Source organism: Phodopus roborovskii, unplaced genomic scaffold (genome assembly GCF_943737965.1).
Source record: "Phodopus roborovskii unplaced genomic scaffold, PHOROB, whole genome shotgun sequence".
In the NCBI taxonomy this organism is placed as follows: Eukaryota; Metazoa; Chordata; class Mammalia; order Rodentia; family Cricetidae; genus Phodopus; species Phodopus roborovskii.
The window spans coordinates 14984151-15000890 of NW_026126448.1; the positions used below are offsets into that span (position 1 = coordinate 14984151).

General features: G+C 42.1%; 1 protein-coding gene across 6 annotated transcripts in view; it reads left to right on the forward strand.

The window, feature by feature from the left end:
* Kiaa0319l (KIAA0319 like) overlaps positions 1 to 16740 on the forward strand; it is a 90669-nt gene that overhangs the window by 37607 nt on the left and 36322 nt on the right. For all 6 annotated transcript variants that reach the window (XM_051188809.1, XM_051188811.1, XM_051188810.1 and 3 more), the window contains one exon: positions 15624 to 15870. In XM_051188809.1, coding sequence (XP_051044766.1) covers positions 15624 to 15870 — 247 coding nt within the window. The remainder of the gene's footprint in view (positions 1 to 15623; positions 15871 to 16740) is intronic.

The window sequence follows — 16740 nt, forward strand, 5'->3', positions numbered from 1 at the left end:
TCCCATTTTATTCTTTTTGTTTGTTTGGTCTTTTGGTTTTTCAAGACAGGGTTTTTCTGTGTAACTACTCTGGCTGTCCTGGAATTCCCTTTGTAGACAAGGCTGGTCTGGAACTCACAGAGATCCATCTACTTCTGCCTTCTGAGTGCTGGGGTTGAAATCATGCACCACCATTGCTCATTTTATTTTTAATGTAGATTTTACAATAGCACCCTTAGTTTAGGATATTTTTTCTTAATAATTGAGAATGTTCACATTTTTACTGGGAAGGAAGCACTTGGCTTCTCTTTGGCATAGCTGGATTCTCAGCATCACCATCTTTCTTTTGGGCAACTATTTAGATCCTTCTGCCTCTGTTTCCTGTGTTGGGATTAAAAGTGCACCCACTACTACCTGGCTGTTTGTAAACTTTTTATTAGTTATTTGGGGATTTCATTCTATTTGTTTTGATCATATTCACTCCTCCCCTAACTGCTCACACATCTACCTCCATTTTCCTACTTGCCCAACTTTGTCTTTAAACAAAACAAAACAAAAAACCTATCAAGACCAAATGTTCTTGATGTGGTCTTCCACTGGAGCATGGGTGACATCTGTGGAGTTATACCATTAGAGAAAAATTTCCATTTCTCACCCAGCAGCTAATAATTGCCAGTTGTTCTTTCCTAGGAGCGAAACTTAGTGCCCAACTCTCCTCCCATGCTTTGAGTTCATGTGTGCAGCTGCCCTGCTGTGTCCAGAAGACACTGTCTCCTTATAGTCATCCACTACATCTGCCTCAAATCCTTTCTTTCCCCCTTTTCTCCGAGCTTTCAGAAGACAAGATAGTATGTATGTTCCATTTAAAGCTGAATATTCTGCAGTCTCTTTTGTCTGCACCTAGTTGTGTGTCTCAGTGTCAATCATCTACTACAAACAGAAGCTTCTCTGAGAGTTGAGAGATGCACTGATCTATGGTTATAGAGCTGGGAGTCAGTTTAATGCTGTGTCCATTTAGCAGAGAAACAGTAGGTTCTCCTAGGGCCTATGACCTGTCTAGCTATAGGTTTTTGGACCAACAATGGTGCCAGATGGGTTTCATCTTGTGGAATTTCCCACTTAATCTGTTTTGTATAGTAGTGATCAGAGGTCACTTAAACCATGGAAAGTGAAACCACAGATAAGGACAGCTCTAGTCAGATGTCTCTATGCAACGAGTAGATCGGAAAAGAACAAAATATAAATACCTAAATAAAGTAAGTTGCAGACAAGAGAGATGCTTTACTATCAAAGTAAGTGAAAAATACAGAAAAGAGGGTTAGCAAGAATTCCCTTAGACATGGGGTCCCCAGACTTTAGCATCATCAGCTTCACTTGAAGGCTGTGTTCAAAACAGATCACTGGGTCTCAACTTCAGGATTTTATAATCCACAGGTTTATAGATTGGTGCCTAAGAATTTGATTTTCGAAGTTTCTGGAGAACATACCTTAGAGGGACCATACCTTAGAGCCTCTGCCTTATAAAATCAGTAGGGGCAGGGGGTTAGTATAGAATTGGGTTAGCTTTAAGCATGGGATTAGCCATAAGCAGGATATCTCCTTCATTGTGATATGGAGGAGGATTTCATGGATATAGCTAAGTAGGTATTTATAGGTTTGCTAAAAGGAATTCTGAAATCATTTCTTGGTTCTTCTGAAGTATGGGAAATTATGGAAAACAGAAGTAGAAACAGGAATGGTGGGGTAGGTGGGCAATTGCAGGGGTTTGGGAAGAGTAGCAAGGGTCTGGAATAGTCTTTATGACAGATAGAAAATGGCAGACTAGGTAAGGAAATAGGAAGCCTTCTAAGTAGTCTTGTAGATGGAGACCCTGTACTTAGAATAGTGTGCTGATCTTTCCAGTTGTGTGAGTCTTCCCAGTAGCTCCCAATAACCCTGCCAGGTAAAAGCTGGTAGTTTGACTCATCCAAGTTAGGAAATTTGCTAGGTGGTTTGTGCAAAAGGAAACTGGGGCATGGAAATTAAGGTTTTTAAGGGAGTGGATGACAGAGAATAAAAAAATATATATATACAAAAGGAGGCAAAGGTAGGATGGGCTCACTGTTAGAACGCAGAAGCTTGTCGTTTAAAGGTTTCCATGGTCAAAGCAGATACAACAATACAATGGGAGCAGTGATTATGGGAAGGGCAGGAGGCCATATACAGAGTGTAGGATATTTTAATTTAGGATTTGGGATTGTAGATGTTCTGGTAGTGACAAGATCTGACGTACAGCTGCGGAAGACATTGTTGAAGCATTATCGAGAGGTTTATTGGTGACAAGGAGATTAAAGAGTTCAGGAAGCTTCAGAGGATATGTTAGTGAGTTATCTGTTGCAGGCTATTTGATCATACTGTGAACCCCAAGAGTGTACTATTTACTGGAAAATCCTGTTTCTAGCTGTGGTATGGCTCAGCCTTAGCACACACCTTTTAATCCAAGAGCTTTCTGCTTGAATATTATAAACAGAATTAAATAAAGACAATCATAGGTTAAAGAGGCAGAACAAAAAAGCATTTGATAGGAAGTGAAGAAAAAGTTATTAAGAAAAAACCTTAGAGAATAAGATGGAGTCAGAAGGACAGAGAGATGCACAGGAAGGAGAAGGGAGGGACATTGAGTTTGAGGAGACCTTTTTTTAGCAGTAGGGGAGTCTTTGAGATTTTGTTAAAAACAACAGTTGTCCTTGTGGGAACTGAGGTGGTGGTTAACATGATGGTGTTAACAGCAACACTAATGTTCACTGACACCTCCTGTGTGCCAACTGCCATTCTGAGCCCTTTCCATACTGTTGTTATCAATCCATATAACAGATCTGTGCAGTACTGTTACTATCCCTGTTAGCAGAAACTCAAGGGGGCAAAAAAGACCAGCCACCCCTCTAGCTAGTCTATGACTTGGGCAGTGGGGCAGTGTGATTCCATCCAGTCTGTTCTTGGAACCCTCTTACTCCTTAGGCAGGACCTGGGATGAGGAGAGGATTTGAAAGCCAGATGTCAACACCATGTAGAAAGTAGGAGTGATGAGTAAGCTGGGATGACAGCTGTGATAGGAATTAAAATGAGTCCAGCAAGTTGGAAGGAAGATGTACTTACAGAAAGGTGGAAGAGAGCTGGTTTGTAAACAACATAGGAGAGGGCAGCACAGGCTAATTATGACCACTGACATTGGCAGTGGATCAATAAAACTGGAGATACAGTAGACTTATATCAGACAGTCTTTTGGGAGATAGTAAAAACACAGCTCAGGCTTTATTGAATTCAGTTGCATGCTTGGGAGGGAGACTCTGGGCTTGTATTGGCTAGAGACTTCTTTTTCTTGTTTACCTGTGGTGGGCAGTGGCTACAAATTGCTGTTATGAACAGAATTTCAAGAGCTCTATAGTCTGATAGAGTGGGTGGACATGGAGACTTCTGCACATGAACTGGGGACACAGGAGTGGGTCTTTGCTGCACAGGGACACTGCAGTGTTTAATATCACATGAGGGCTGCAAGCATTGCTAAAAAGTGGGGCAGTCTTAAAACTCTGTGAGACCCTCCATGCTAAGCTTAGGAGCCTAGTACTTTACCCTCAAAGCCATGGAAAGCTCTGGAAGGTGGTAAGGTTACCTGTGCATTCCAAGTATTTAACAGGCAGACATTTCAAGCTTCTATTTAAGCAATAGGGAAAAGTAGAAGAACATATAAGCACTATAGCTCTTATCCTAGTCAGTGATGACTGACCAGCACCACTGGTTTCTAGTTTATTCTGTTTTCATCAAGGTAGGTCAAGTAGCTCTGTCCAAAGTTAGAAGAAATTGGCATGTATTGCTCTGGGTTTTCCTGAAATGCCTGCATACTGTAAAGGCATTGGCTCATCAGGATGAATTAATTGTTTATTCTTTGGGTACACATACATTATGGTGCCAAGAGCAGGTACTGTGGACTTTTGGTGTTTTTGAAGTGGGAAGGAGTGCCATTTATTCCCTTTTCTCCACTTAAAAGAGGGAGAAGTTAGTCTTGTTTGAACACTGTACTCATTCTGTGTCAAGAGCCTCTGAATTGTGGCAGTAAGGGCAAGGAGGCTGGTTAATTGGGTCCTGGAACAAGCACTGTAGGCGTGGTTCAGCCCCTGGCAATTAGCTGCTGCTGGTCCTGCTTTGTGAAGGAGACCAGATAAGAAGGTCCACGTGAGGACAGTCTGACTTTAGGAAGACTTAGGTGTTCTCTTTACAGTGATCTTTCCCCATTCCAGTCACCGATCACAGCAGTTCAGCTTCTACAAGCCTTTCATCTGCGGCTGTCTGCTGTTTGCTTTTCCTAAGAACACCTGTGCTGACTCCTTGTAAGGCCTGAGCCTCCCTCTTATCAGAAGAGAAGATAAGGCATGGGTGTGGGCAGCTTATATAACCAAGGACAGCTTCTCCAGCATTCAGATTTTCTTTTGTTGTTTTGTCGTGCCCCATCCCAACTCTCCATGGTTTTCTGCTTGCTTGCTTGCTTGCTTTTGGTTTGTATTTTTAGATTTCCTCCAAGTCCTTTAGGCTGTGAAATTACTGACAAGAGTTCATCTATTCTTCTGGTTATTACTCTGACAAATTTGAAATCCCTTGGGGCCTAGATTTTTTTTTTTTTCAAATCCTAACTCTTAGTTATCTAACAGACAAGCTAACGAACTATCATTTTTTGTCTCTTATGTCCCTAGGTCCCCTTCCAGGCCTCTGCTTTGGACAGTTTGTGTGGGTCTCTCACTCCTGACTTAGACTAGTATCATCTCTATAGATATACCTCTAAGCATCCCCTCTCCCCATTGGAATCTTACACAAATGGCTTATTACATCTTGAGAACTCCCATTTTTTCCTTCTTCCCTTCCTCCTTTTCTTGTTTTCTTTCTTTCTTGCTTGCTTTCTTTCTTTCTTTCTTTCTTTCTCATGCTGGCCTTGAATGCTCAGGATGCCCTTGAGTTTATTTACAATCCTCTTAATTTACCTCACATTCTGGGATTACAGGCGTGCACAACTGTGCCTAGTTTATATGGTATGGGGAATTAAACCTAGGGCCTTATGAATGCTAGTCAAGTACTCTAGAAACTGAGTTACATCCCCAGCCCCTCACCAAGCTCCTTTATCTGGAGGGACTGAGAGCCTGGACACTGACCCTGCTGAAAAAGGATCAAGGGCATCAGGGGATCCTCTGTGATATAATCAGAAGTAAGTAAAGCCATCAAAAGGGGAAAAAACATTCAAGTTATCAGTGATGTTGGGAAGCATAGCTTTGGAGGACAGAGGAGCTGTATTTTATTTTCTGAGTCATGAGTTATTTTCATGTGAAATACCTTACCTTTAGGCAACAAGATATAGGCAAACCTTGGCAGTTGCTGTAACATGCATGAACCTCACTGTGCCAGGGTTTGTTAGCCTCTGCAGTCAGTGAAACTACTTCATAGGGCAGAGTTCATGGAACAACTTGTAAGCCTTGATGCCAGCAGATGCTTGTTTCTGGTGATGAAGTCATCAGTGACCTTCTTCCTCAGCCCTGGGACCTAGATTACATCGGCTAGTAATCTGTAGACCTTGTCATCTCTCCTGCCCCTCTCAAACCAACATGTACGTTTCCAAGTGATACATAATCTTTGTGTGCAAACGGTCAATCTTGTATAGCAATAGCTATCTCTATCTCTAATGGAGACTGTTAGCAAGGGGAGGCAGGCCTTGTACCGTCACTAACTTCTGGGTACACAAGTGGCCCTCTTGTAGCTCTTGCTTCTTACTCCATCTAGAATGAGTGCTTGCCTTTTCTAGACTTTATGTTCCTTATTTATTTTTACTTTTTGTTACTGGGGATCAAACAATCTAGTACCTGTACGTTCTAACACTAATTAAGTACTCTACCATTGGGTTATATTATCAGTGCACTATACTCTTTTAAATTAAAATCTGTCTATCCATCATCTGTCTATTTGCTTATTTTTGAGACAGAATCTCCCTACATAGCCCTGGCTGGCCTAGAACTGGATGTGTAGACCAAGCTGGTCTTGAACTCAACAGACGATCCACTTGCCTCTGCTTCCTCCTGAGTGCTGGGATTAAAGTCATGCACCCCCCCAGCTCTTATTTATTTATTAAGAATTATTGTATTTATGTGTTTGTATGTGTGTGTGCACATGCATGTGCATGCATGTGTACACACATGTGTGCACGTGGGTAATGTAATGCCAGTGGAGGTCAGAAGAAGGTGTCCAACCCCATAGAGGTGGAATTGTGGATGGTTGTGCTAGGAACGAAACTCAGGTCCTCTGCAAAATTAATAAGCTCTCATAACCACTGGGCCATTTTTCCAGGCCTCAACCATTTGTTTTTGTTAAGATTTATTAGCTGGGCAGAGGTGGTACATACCTTTAATCTCATCGCTCAGCAGGTGGATCTCTGTGAGTTCAAGGCCAGTCTGGTCTACAAAGTGAGTTACAGGCCAGCCAGAGCTGTTATACAGAGAAACCTTGTCTGGAAAAAACAAAAACAAAGAAAGGTGTTTGTGTGTTAGTACATGTCAGGCCTGCAGAGGTCAGAAGAGGGCATCGGATTTTCTGAACTGGAGTTACAGGAGATTGTGAGTGGGCACGTAGCTGCTGGGAATGGGACAACAAATGCCCTTAACTGCTGAGCCATCTCTCTGGCCTACTGACCGTACCTTTTTAAAACAGTTTTTTTTTAAAAGTACAGTTGCCATAAAATAAATGTAACAGTGGTTAAGGACCTGGAAAAATTGTTTAGCAGTTAGTTAGGAGTACTGGCCGGCTTTCCAGAGGACTTGGGTTCAATTCTCAGCAGCCAACATGGTGGCTAATAACTATCCATAACTCCAATCCCAGGGGATTCAAAGCCCTTTTCTGGGCTCTACAAGCACTGTATGTACATGGTGTACAAACTTACATGCAAACAAAACATTCATATACATTTTTTAAAACGTTTACATTTAAAATATACATTTGGTTACTTTTTTTTTTCTTTTCTTATTTTTGAGGCAGGGTTTCTCTGTGTAGCTCTGGCTGTCCTGGTACTCACAGAGATCCACCTGCCTCTGCCTCCTGAGTGCTGGGATTAAAGGTGTGCGCCACCAGGCCAGGATGCATTCTTAAGTGCGGTATGTCTTTTAGTTTGCATTTTGTTTCTAGACTCTAAAGTTCTGTATTCCTGGTTATACGTGTGTCTTATTTCTCTGGTTGCTTAGATGATATTCTTTTTGGCACCCATTTAAAGCATTTCACTAACTATTCTGGGGTTGTTTTTTTTGCTTGGGGCTTGTTGCATATCTTAGTCCTTTGTTAGATGTGGGCTTGCTGCTTTCTTCAGATTGAAAAGTAGTTGACCACATTTCTTCAGATGTTTGTTGCCTTCCTTTCCTGTCCTGCTTTTCCCTTTGAGAATTATATTGCAAACATGTAGCAACTTGTTTATTTTCAGTTTACTAATACTCTGTTCATTTCTTTCTAGTCTTTTTTCTTTTCTTTTTTTTTTTTTTTGTTTTTTTTTTTTTGTTTTAGTTGAAACCATCTACAAAAATTCTTCAAATTTTCTCTACATTTTTTCCAAACCTGCCATTAAATCACCATAGTGAAAAGCCAGGCATGGTGGCATAGATCCATAATCTCAGCATTTGGGAAATGGAGCCAAGAGGATAAAAAGGTTACCTATAGCTGTATCATGAGTTTAAGGCCATCCTGGGCTAAAAGAGACCTTATCTCCAAAACAACACAAACAGAAATCACTAGGCGTATTTTTCATCTTAGTCACTGTAGTAGTCACTTTCAGAAGCTTGCCTCCTATATGCTTACTGAATACAGGAGTAGTTCCCCTTGTCTGTCATAAATACCAAACCCTGATAAACTATACTTGTGATGAAGTTGAATTCATAAGTTAGGCACAGCCAGGGACTATGTTAGTCAGTGTTATATTACCATACTGAATATCTGAGCTAATCAAATTATGAAGAGTAAAGTTTATTGTGGATCAAGGGTTCATAAGTTAGTCTATGGTTGGTTGACTTGTTCCTCTTGGGTGTATGGGGCACAGTCTATCATGGTGGGAGTGTTTGGCAGACAGAGAGAGGCCTGGGATCCAGTTGTTCCTCCCCATTGACTTCCACTGGCCAGGCCTTACTTCTACTGCTTAAAGTTCTTGTTGGTGGACCAAACCTTCATTCAATACTTGGATCTTTGAAGGGTATGTCAAACTCAAACTATGGCAGAGACTAACATCAATAACTGGTAAAAATAATAGAACAATTACTGTATTTAGTAAAATAAGGGTTACTTGAATATATGCAGTGTTACATTGACAGATAAGCTGATAGTGAAGATAGCTAGGATTAATTGGCAGGTAGCCAATACAATGTGGGTACACTGCAAAGGGGTAATTCAGGTTCCAGGAAGTATAGGCTAGGATGGCATGGGATTTTGTCATGCAATGAAGAATGATGTGCAGCTTAGAACTTATGACTTGTTTAGTTCTAGAATTTTCCATTTAATATTTTCAGCAAGCAAAATTATGGCTTAGGAGGAACTACTATATGTTTACCTTCTACAGCTTCTTGAATATGTGTAGGAAATAAAATGATTTTCATTTTGTGGTGGTTGATCACATTTATGGCCTGTGCACAGGAGGCAAATGTTGTATTCCTAACCCTTCTGGTTCTTTTGAGACAGGGTCTTTTACATAGCCGAGCAGTTACATAGCCCAAGCAGTTTTAATCTCACAATCCACCTGTGTCAGCCTTATGAGTGCTGAGATTAAAGATGTACATCATCATATTTCATTTTTGTTTTTTCTCTTCTTTTTTTCCATCAATGGCCCAGTGCTAGGGTGGGAATCCAGGGCCTCCCACATGCTGGATTAGGTCTCGACCACTGAGCTAGCTATACTACCAGCCTAGATCATTTTTATTAATTTAATTTTTAAAAATTATTATTGGTGTGTATGTGTGCATGGTATGGATATGTGTGATGTGGAGTAGAGGGCATGTGTATACCAGTGCATGTGGTAGTCAGAGGGCAGTAGATCATCAGGCTTGTACAACCAGCACTTTACTTACCTTATGTCTGCCCAGGACCAGTTTTAATTGAATGAAATTTTCTCTGTCAGGACTTAGTTTCTGTTTGTATCTCATGTTTGGCTATTAATTGGGCACTTGTGATTACAAGTTTTACTTAGGAGGCTGCTGGTGACTTTGTATCACTGTGGGTGTTCTTGAGCTTTGCTCTAGAATGTGGTCAAGCTGTCTGACAAATGATTTGATCTTCTGTTGTTGATTTTGGTTTTTCAAGACAAGGTCTCCTTTGGTAGCTCTGGATGTCCTGGAACTTACTATGTAGACCAGCGTGGCCTGGATCTCGTAGAGATGCCTACCTCTGCTTTCTGAGTGCTAGGGTTAAAGGTGTGAGCTACCATACCTGGCCAATTTGATCTTGAATTTTACTTTTGGGTTTTGCCATGAGCTCAGAGGTTCCACTAGTTGAGGATTAATTTTTCCAGCTACTGAAGCAAGCCCTTTATTATTAGTTCTCTAACTAATGCCCTATAAATGAGAAAGTTCCCAATCCAGTGTTGTGGAGTAGGTGCTGTTCCCAGCCGTTTGAAGTTCAGTACTATTCCTGCAACCATTTCTGGGGCGGTTTCCTCATGTCCAAGAGAGTTCTGCTCTCTGCATCCCTCTCCTTTAGACTCCAGCTCTTCAGATGCTGGTCTTGTTTGGGTTCTTTCTTGGGCCATAGCCTAGAAACTTCTGACAGTTGGAGCAATCATAAGCCAAGATTTACCTGTGTATTTGATCTTGAAGGAATTGCCATTATTTTATACATTTTATTTGGCTTTTAGAATTCTTAGGCAGAATGATAAGTATGTCCCTTATCATTTATTCTATCTTTACTAAAAGCAGAAGTCCACTGTTTGTATGGTGTGTGTGTGTATGTTGACATTCTCCCTATGTAGTTTGGACTCCAGTCAGACTCTTGATTCTCCTTTTGCCGACCTCAAATGCTGTGATTACAGGCGTGTGCCACCTAATCTGGCTTTTCTCTGGCTTTTTAAAACATTTGGATGACATGGCACGGTGGCTCGTGTCTTTGATCCCAGCTCTGGAAGTCAGGGACAGGTAGGTCTCTGTGAGTTCAGTGCCAGCAGGTCTCAGAAATATTTTTTTGTTGTTGTTGTTGTTTTTTTCCCCCTACTCCTTATTCTTTGAGACTCACTGCCAGCTTTGTCTCATCTGTTTTTAGGCCACTCGGCACTAACTACCAAATGTCCTTGACCATAGACCACATCTTCTTGAATCTTCAGGTACTGTCCCAGTCCACTTCCAAGCTTTCCACGCAAATAGGAAGTGGACTCTATAGCAGTTCTCTTCTTCACTGATTTTATTTAACCCCTGGTCCTGTGGAATTTCTGCTGAAACCACTCTTGCTGGGGTCATTGGTACATTCCCAACCTCCCATTGCAGTGTGTGCCTATCAGCCTGATTTTGATAGGCCACTCCGCCTTGTCTCGCATGGCTGCACTGTACCCTGTTTTTTGTTAGTGTGCACGTTCCTGCCCTATGTCCTTCTTTCTGACAACAGCTTAGCTCATGCACTCTTTTATTGTAGTTTGTCTTTTTCTGTGGCTTCGGCTGCTATCTGAGAACATGAATCCAACTCTGAGCCTTTACTGACATTTCCTAGAGGTGTTGTAGGGTGTTGTAGATTCAATATGTCTGTAACATAACTTGCCCATTATTTCCCTGTACAGCCAGCCTTTCACTCAGGCTGGAAACACTGGTGTTACCTCAGACTCATTCTCCCCAAATCCCAGATCTATTTGGCTTTACACATATTAGATCTTTAATATTTTGAAATTTTTCCCACAGGAGGAATTTCCAGTGATGATGGCACAGTGAAGTGGTCTCCTGAACCTTCACAGATAATAATGATAAAATCTTTTTTTTTTTTTTTTTTAAAGAAAAAGGACAAAAAGGAACTAGAAAGAAGCCAAAAGCATATAGAAGCTAGAGGGAACTTTGATTTTGAAAGATGGAGACTGGAGCTGATACAATGCTCATTTGCACTTTAAAAAAGTACTTCCTGTGGGCATCCCACCGGCTCCCTAATAGAGGAGAGTGCCAAGGGAAAGCCTGACTGTCTCATGGTGGCTTGGACCAGGGTATACTATAATACTATGTGGACTTTAGCAGGAGGACCTTTTAAGGAAAGACAAACCAATAAGCCACAAAGATGATGAACCCCATAATCTGCCTGTAAGCTGTAATCTTGACTGAGCCTCTCTGCATTGTACCATGGGGAGACTGCAGGAGGCCTGATGAGGAATCATGAAGTGATGATGAAGGCAGGGTTTGATTTCTGAAGACAGTCTGTGCCACCTCCAGCTTAAGGATTATTGCCTTTCACACCAAGTTCATCTAACCATGGGGAAACAGGTGGTCAAAGTCTGAAATCTTAGGGTTGGAGATGTCAGAAAACAGACTCCATGACTGAAAAGGTAGAGGGGATCCTCTCTAAGCAAAGAAAACAGTGATGGCTCTCAACAGGACATCTGTATCACCTCCTTCAAGGCTCAGGGGGCATCTCAGAAGAGGGGCAGAAAGAGTGGGAGAGGCAGAGGTCAGGGAGAGTGCTGTCAGTCTTCTGGAGATAGTGTGATGGTTGCTCTCACAAATTCACCACAGCTGTGGTTCCTAAGACCTTCGGAAGATTGGCCCTGTCCCCACTCTATTATGTGGTGGGAGGGGCTCCTGAGGCCTCACTGCTCCTTAAGGAACTGTGGGCAGTTAGTGGTTGCTGGAGGGAGGGGGGTATCATTTCTTTTTCCTTATCCATTGATGAATTGCCCATTCTCCAGCAAATAACTGCTGAGCCATGGTCATGCAATCAAGCATAATTAAACTCAGTGGGGGAAAAGACACGAGAGTCGAGGGGGACTTGCTGGGAACAGGGATTCAGTGGAAAGAGGAGGGAGGGGAGAATATGGGGGGATTACAAAAAATTCATTATAGGCACATGTAAAACTGTCAAAAAAAAATTAAAAAGGAATTCAGGGTGAGAACAGGCCCCCAACCTTGAGTGGGACCAAAGGCTTTCAACAGATACTGACTCCATGTTGACTCAGATGATGGAATTAGTAGCCCAGGTAGCTTCTGTATGAGTATTCAGAAACTCAAAGGAAAACTGCCCATTGAAAGTGTAAGAAAAGAAATGGAGACCAGAAACAGAAGCAAACTACTTTTGTTACAGGTGTAATTATGCACCAAGAAAAAAAAAATTGTATGGATTCTGCATCAGATATAGCAAAGTTGTAGGATATAATGTCAATATACAAAAATCAACTGTTTGATATATTAACAATGTAGAAAATGAAATTTTTAAAATGTGTGATAACATTGAAAGCCATGAACTAATTAGGAATAACAGACAAAATACATCCAAAAGCTATATACTGAGAACTATAAAAGGTTGCTGAGAGAAACTTGAGGAGTAAATAAATGGAGAGAGAACCCATTTTAATGGGTTGTTTAGTGTTTCCTCCTGGACTCCCAATCCCTTCTCATTCTTCTAGATCCTCACATCCTTCTGTATTTTGGAGCAGGGCGTTTGCAAATGTAATTTAAGGAACTCAAGAAGAGATATTTTTGGATTGACCTTAGCATCCAGTGACTAGTGCCATTACAAAAGAAAGTGAACAGAGATTTGGATCCCCAGAAAAGGAAGATCACGTGAGGACTGAGGCAAAGATTAGAGTTGGGTTGTCTTAATTATTGTGTTATTGGTATAAAGAGACATCATGACCATGGAAACTCTTATAAAAGAAAGCATTTAACAGGGGACAATTTCAGTGGGTTAGTCCATGATCATCATCATGGTGGGAAGCAGATAGGCATGGTGCTGGACCAGTAGCTGAGAGCCTTACATCTGATCCACAGGCAGCAGGCAGAGAGAGAGACACTGGGCCTGGTATGGACTTTTGAAACCTCAAAGCCCACCCCTAGTGATTCACCTCCTCCAACAAGACCACACTTCCTAATCCTTCCCAAAGATTAATTGGAAACCAGGCATTCAAACATGTGAGCCTATGGGGGTCATTATCATTCAATTCACCACTGATGTTAAAAGTTTCTGGGAGCTAGACAAGACAAAGAAAGGTTCTCTAGAGCTCTGCTGCAGGAGTGCTCCTAACATCTTTCCTTCAGACTTACATCTCCAGAACCAAGACGTAGTTTTAACTACTGTTGTTTTAACTACTGAATTTATGGTAATTTGTCATGGCCTTTGTCATGGCGCTCTAGGAAATGAATGTGTAGCCACAACTGGCCTTGAACTTGCAGTGATCCTCCTGCCTCTGCATCTGCCTCTGCCTCCCAAGTCTCCCAAGTGCTGGGAGATCAGTGGGCTAGCCTGTGTGAGGCCTGTGGTTTGAAAAGCGAGAACAGAGAGGGATCAGGGAGAGAAAAAGGAGTGGGAGGAAGGGAGCAAGAAAATACTTTGAGGTAGGGTGGCACTAAGGAAGTGGAGGCAGGAGGGTTGTATATAGGAAGCCAGCCTGGGTTACGTAGACCCAGTCACCATGTCATCCTATTCAAGGAACATTCTAGAAAATGGGAAGTGACCGTCAGTAACAGTGAGTACCTTGAGGGTGCTGCTTGTGGAGTGTACATGGGGAGGGAAAGGAATCACAAGGGAAGTGAGAGGAGCACTCGTCTGAACCGATGACCTCAGAGGTGCTCGCATCTGTTCAAATCTGACCAAGTGTGAGCATCAAACAGCTTCTGTGTCAATTATACCTTAAGAAATCCTTAAAAATGGGCAAAGATTTGAATAGAACTCATCATGAAAATATGTCCAACATCATTAGTGAAATGTACAGTAAGGTTCCCTGTCACGAGGGAGTGACAAGGAAGTAAAGACAACAGCAGGTGTTGGGGAAGCTGTGGCCTGGAGCTGTTGTGCTCTGCTGTGGGAATGTAAGCTGGCACTGCAGCTTAGCTAACAGTTCAGAACGTCCACATCGTCTACATAGTCAGTTCCGGGACAGCCAGAACTGCATAACGAGACCCTGTCTCCAAACAAAACAAAACTTGTTTATAAAGATATATGTATCCAAACATTCATAGCAGCTTTATAACAACTTAGATCTCTACCAATGGATCAATGGAAAATAATTTTGATGTATCTATATAATGGAATACTATTCAATAAAAAGAAGTACTACCAATACATTCAGTACCATGGGTGCATCTCAAAACCATGTTGAGTGAACACAGCTAGAAATAAAAATAGAATACATAAGGCTCCTTTTATATAAAGTTTAAGAAAATCCAAATTAGTCTTTCTATGGCAAAACAAATCAGTGGCTGCCTGAGTCTGGAGCTGGAGGCAGGCACTTGGTGAAAAGGACATCAATGAACCCTTGGGGCTAATAAGAGATATTCTGTGTCCAGGTTGTTGTGTGGGTGTGTACATTTGTCAAAAATTGACCTCATGTTCTGAAGTCTGAGTTTATGTGAATTATGTTTCTTACCAGTAAGTGGATTCCTAAGAATCCCTACCTCCACCCTGGTTTAGCTACTCTCCACTCCTCCTTGTTGGTTGAATGTGGTGGTGCTTCTTTGACCCCCAGCAGTGCAGTGTGACCTAGACAGACACCTGATTGTGTCATTATCTGTGTATGTCCTTTAATTGTTCACCAGCGTGGCTCCTTAAAGTGGCCAATAGTGCCTTCTGTCTGCCCTTCCCTGTCTGCCAGCTCATCCCTGCTTCCTGCCTCTCGTGCCCCCCCCCCCTGCTCTATGCTAATTTCACATCTGTGCCTATGCTCTTTCTGGATCCTGAGCCTTTTGTGCTGTAAACAGCTGTTCAGCTTTTAAAACTCAGCTTAGGACTCTTCCTGCCCAGGAGCCTGCAAGGGAGAAAAGATGACTTGGTTCATCATGACATTTATAGGGATATTTATTGTTGACCTTATTATGCTTTTAGTTTGCTTTCCTCTGCTAGTTAAGCATAATATTTGGTAATTTTTTTTAAGTTTAAAATTCTTTTATGTGTATAGGTGTTTTGCCTGCATGTATGTGTATGTGCTGTGTGTGCTCCTGCTCTCCACAAGATTGTTGGAACTGAAATCACATGATTGTAAGCCACCATGTGGGTACTGGGAATTGAACTCAGATAGTGCTCTTAACTACTGAGTTGTTGCTTTGGCCTCTTGGTTATTTTGTTTTGTTGAGACAGGCTCTTCATAGGCCGAGCTAGCCTCAGATTCTTGGCAATCTCTTTGTCTCAGCTTCCTGAGTGCTAAAATTTTAGGTGAGAGTCACCATGCCCAGCTGAAGAAACTTTTTGTATGGCAAAAAAACCCAAAAGATTTATATTACTTTTGTCTTTAACTTATGATTCTGGGGATCAACCCAGGGTTGCACGTGTCTGGCACGCATTCTGCCAATGAATGAGTCTTTTACTCCAAATTTTAATACTATTTGACTTTGGGTGGTAAGATTAACTTTTTTAATGTTCTTGATACCATTTTATGAGTCCAGCCCTGTGAGTCTATAACTTTTGCTCACTGCAGTTAATCTTTCATATTTCTTTAGGTTCACAAAGCTGTCACAGTTCCCGGTCCCTTCACCACTGACCACACTACACAGACTTCTGATTGGCTAAAGAATGTGTCCGTCCATCCTGAACCATCAGAGCTTTCCAGCCCTACATCCAGTACTCAGCAAGTAAAAAGCACTGAGCACAGTCCAACTGATCTCCCTCTTCCAGTGGCCGCCTCCTACAGCTATGCCACCCCTACGCCCCAGGCCTCTTCCCAGAGCACCTCAGCACCACATCCAGGTGAGGCTCACTGTTCCTGCCCTTGGAGATGAGAGGAGAGAGTGGAGTATTTGATTAAAGTGTTCCCATTTAGAGAGATTTGGAGCCCCAGATCCCTAACTCAGCAGCTGCCCAACCTAGAGTTCATTTTTTCAGAGCCAAATTCTACCGTGACCTAAAGGCACAAGATTTGATGGGCTATGGTGGTGCACACCTGTTATCTCGGGGGTGAAGACAGGAGAACCATGAATTCAAAATCATCCTTGGCTGTGAGTTTGAGACAAGCCTGAGCTACATGAGACCATCTAAAATAAGCAAACAAACAAGCAAAATCCTAAATGAATAGAGACAATATGTTGAGTAATGTTCACAGAATGAAGAAGAATAGATGTGTAGGGAGACAGTGTTGATGTGTCCATCTGCCTCCTAGAAGCCTGGCTGTGGCTCAGGCATTTGCCACCAGATTCTCAGAACACATTTATTTTCAAACCAACCATGGGAAGGGACTTAGACCTAGAGGTTCACCTTACCAAGTCGACCTGATGGTGCAGGGCTGAGGGACCAGATGGAGATAGTCCATCAGTGGCTAATGGGTAACCCCAAAAAAGTCAGGGGCAAAGCAAAACCAGTGAACATTTTTTTCCTGCCACTTTCAGTTTCCTAAGATCTCCTTTGTTGGTAATGGAACATGACATTGTTCCAATCCTGAAGCGGAGTATGATTTCTGTATTCAGGCGAATGCCTGTGGAGTTTCTGTGAAACTGAAGGGTTTGGCTTCTGCTGTGTTGACTAGCCAGTTTGGGTCAGTTATACTGAGTATAATGGCTGCTTCCCCCCTCCCCCCCCCCCCCCGACCCCAGAGAGCTCTTATTCCATTTCCTGGGACAGCTG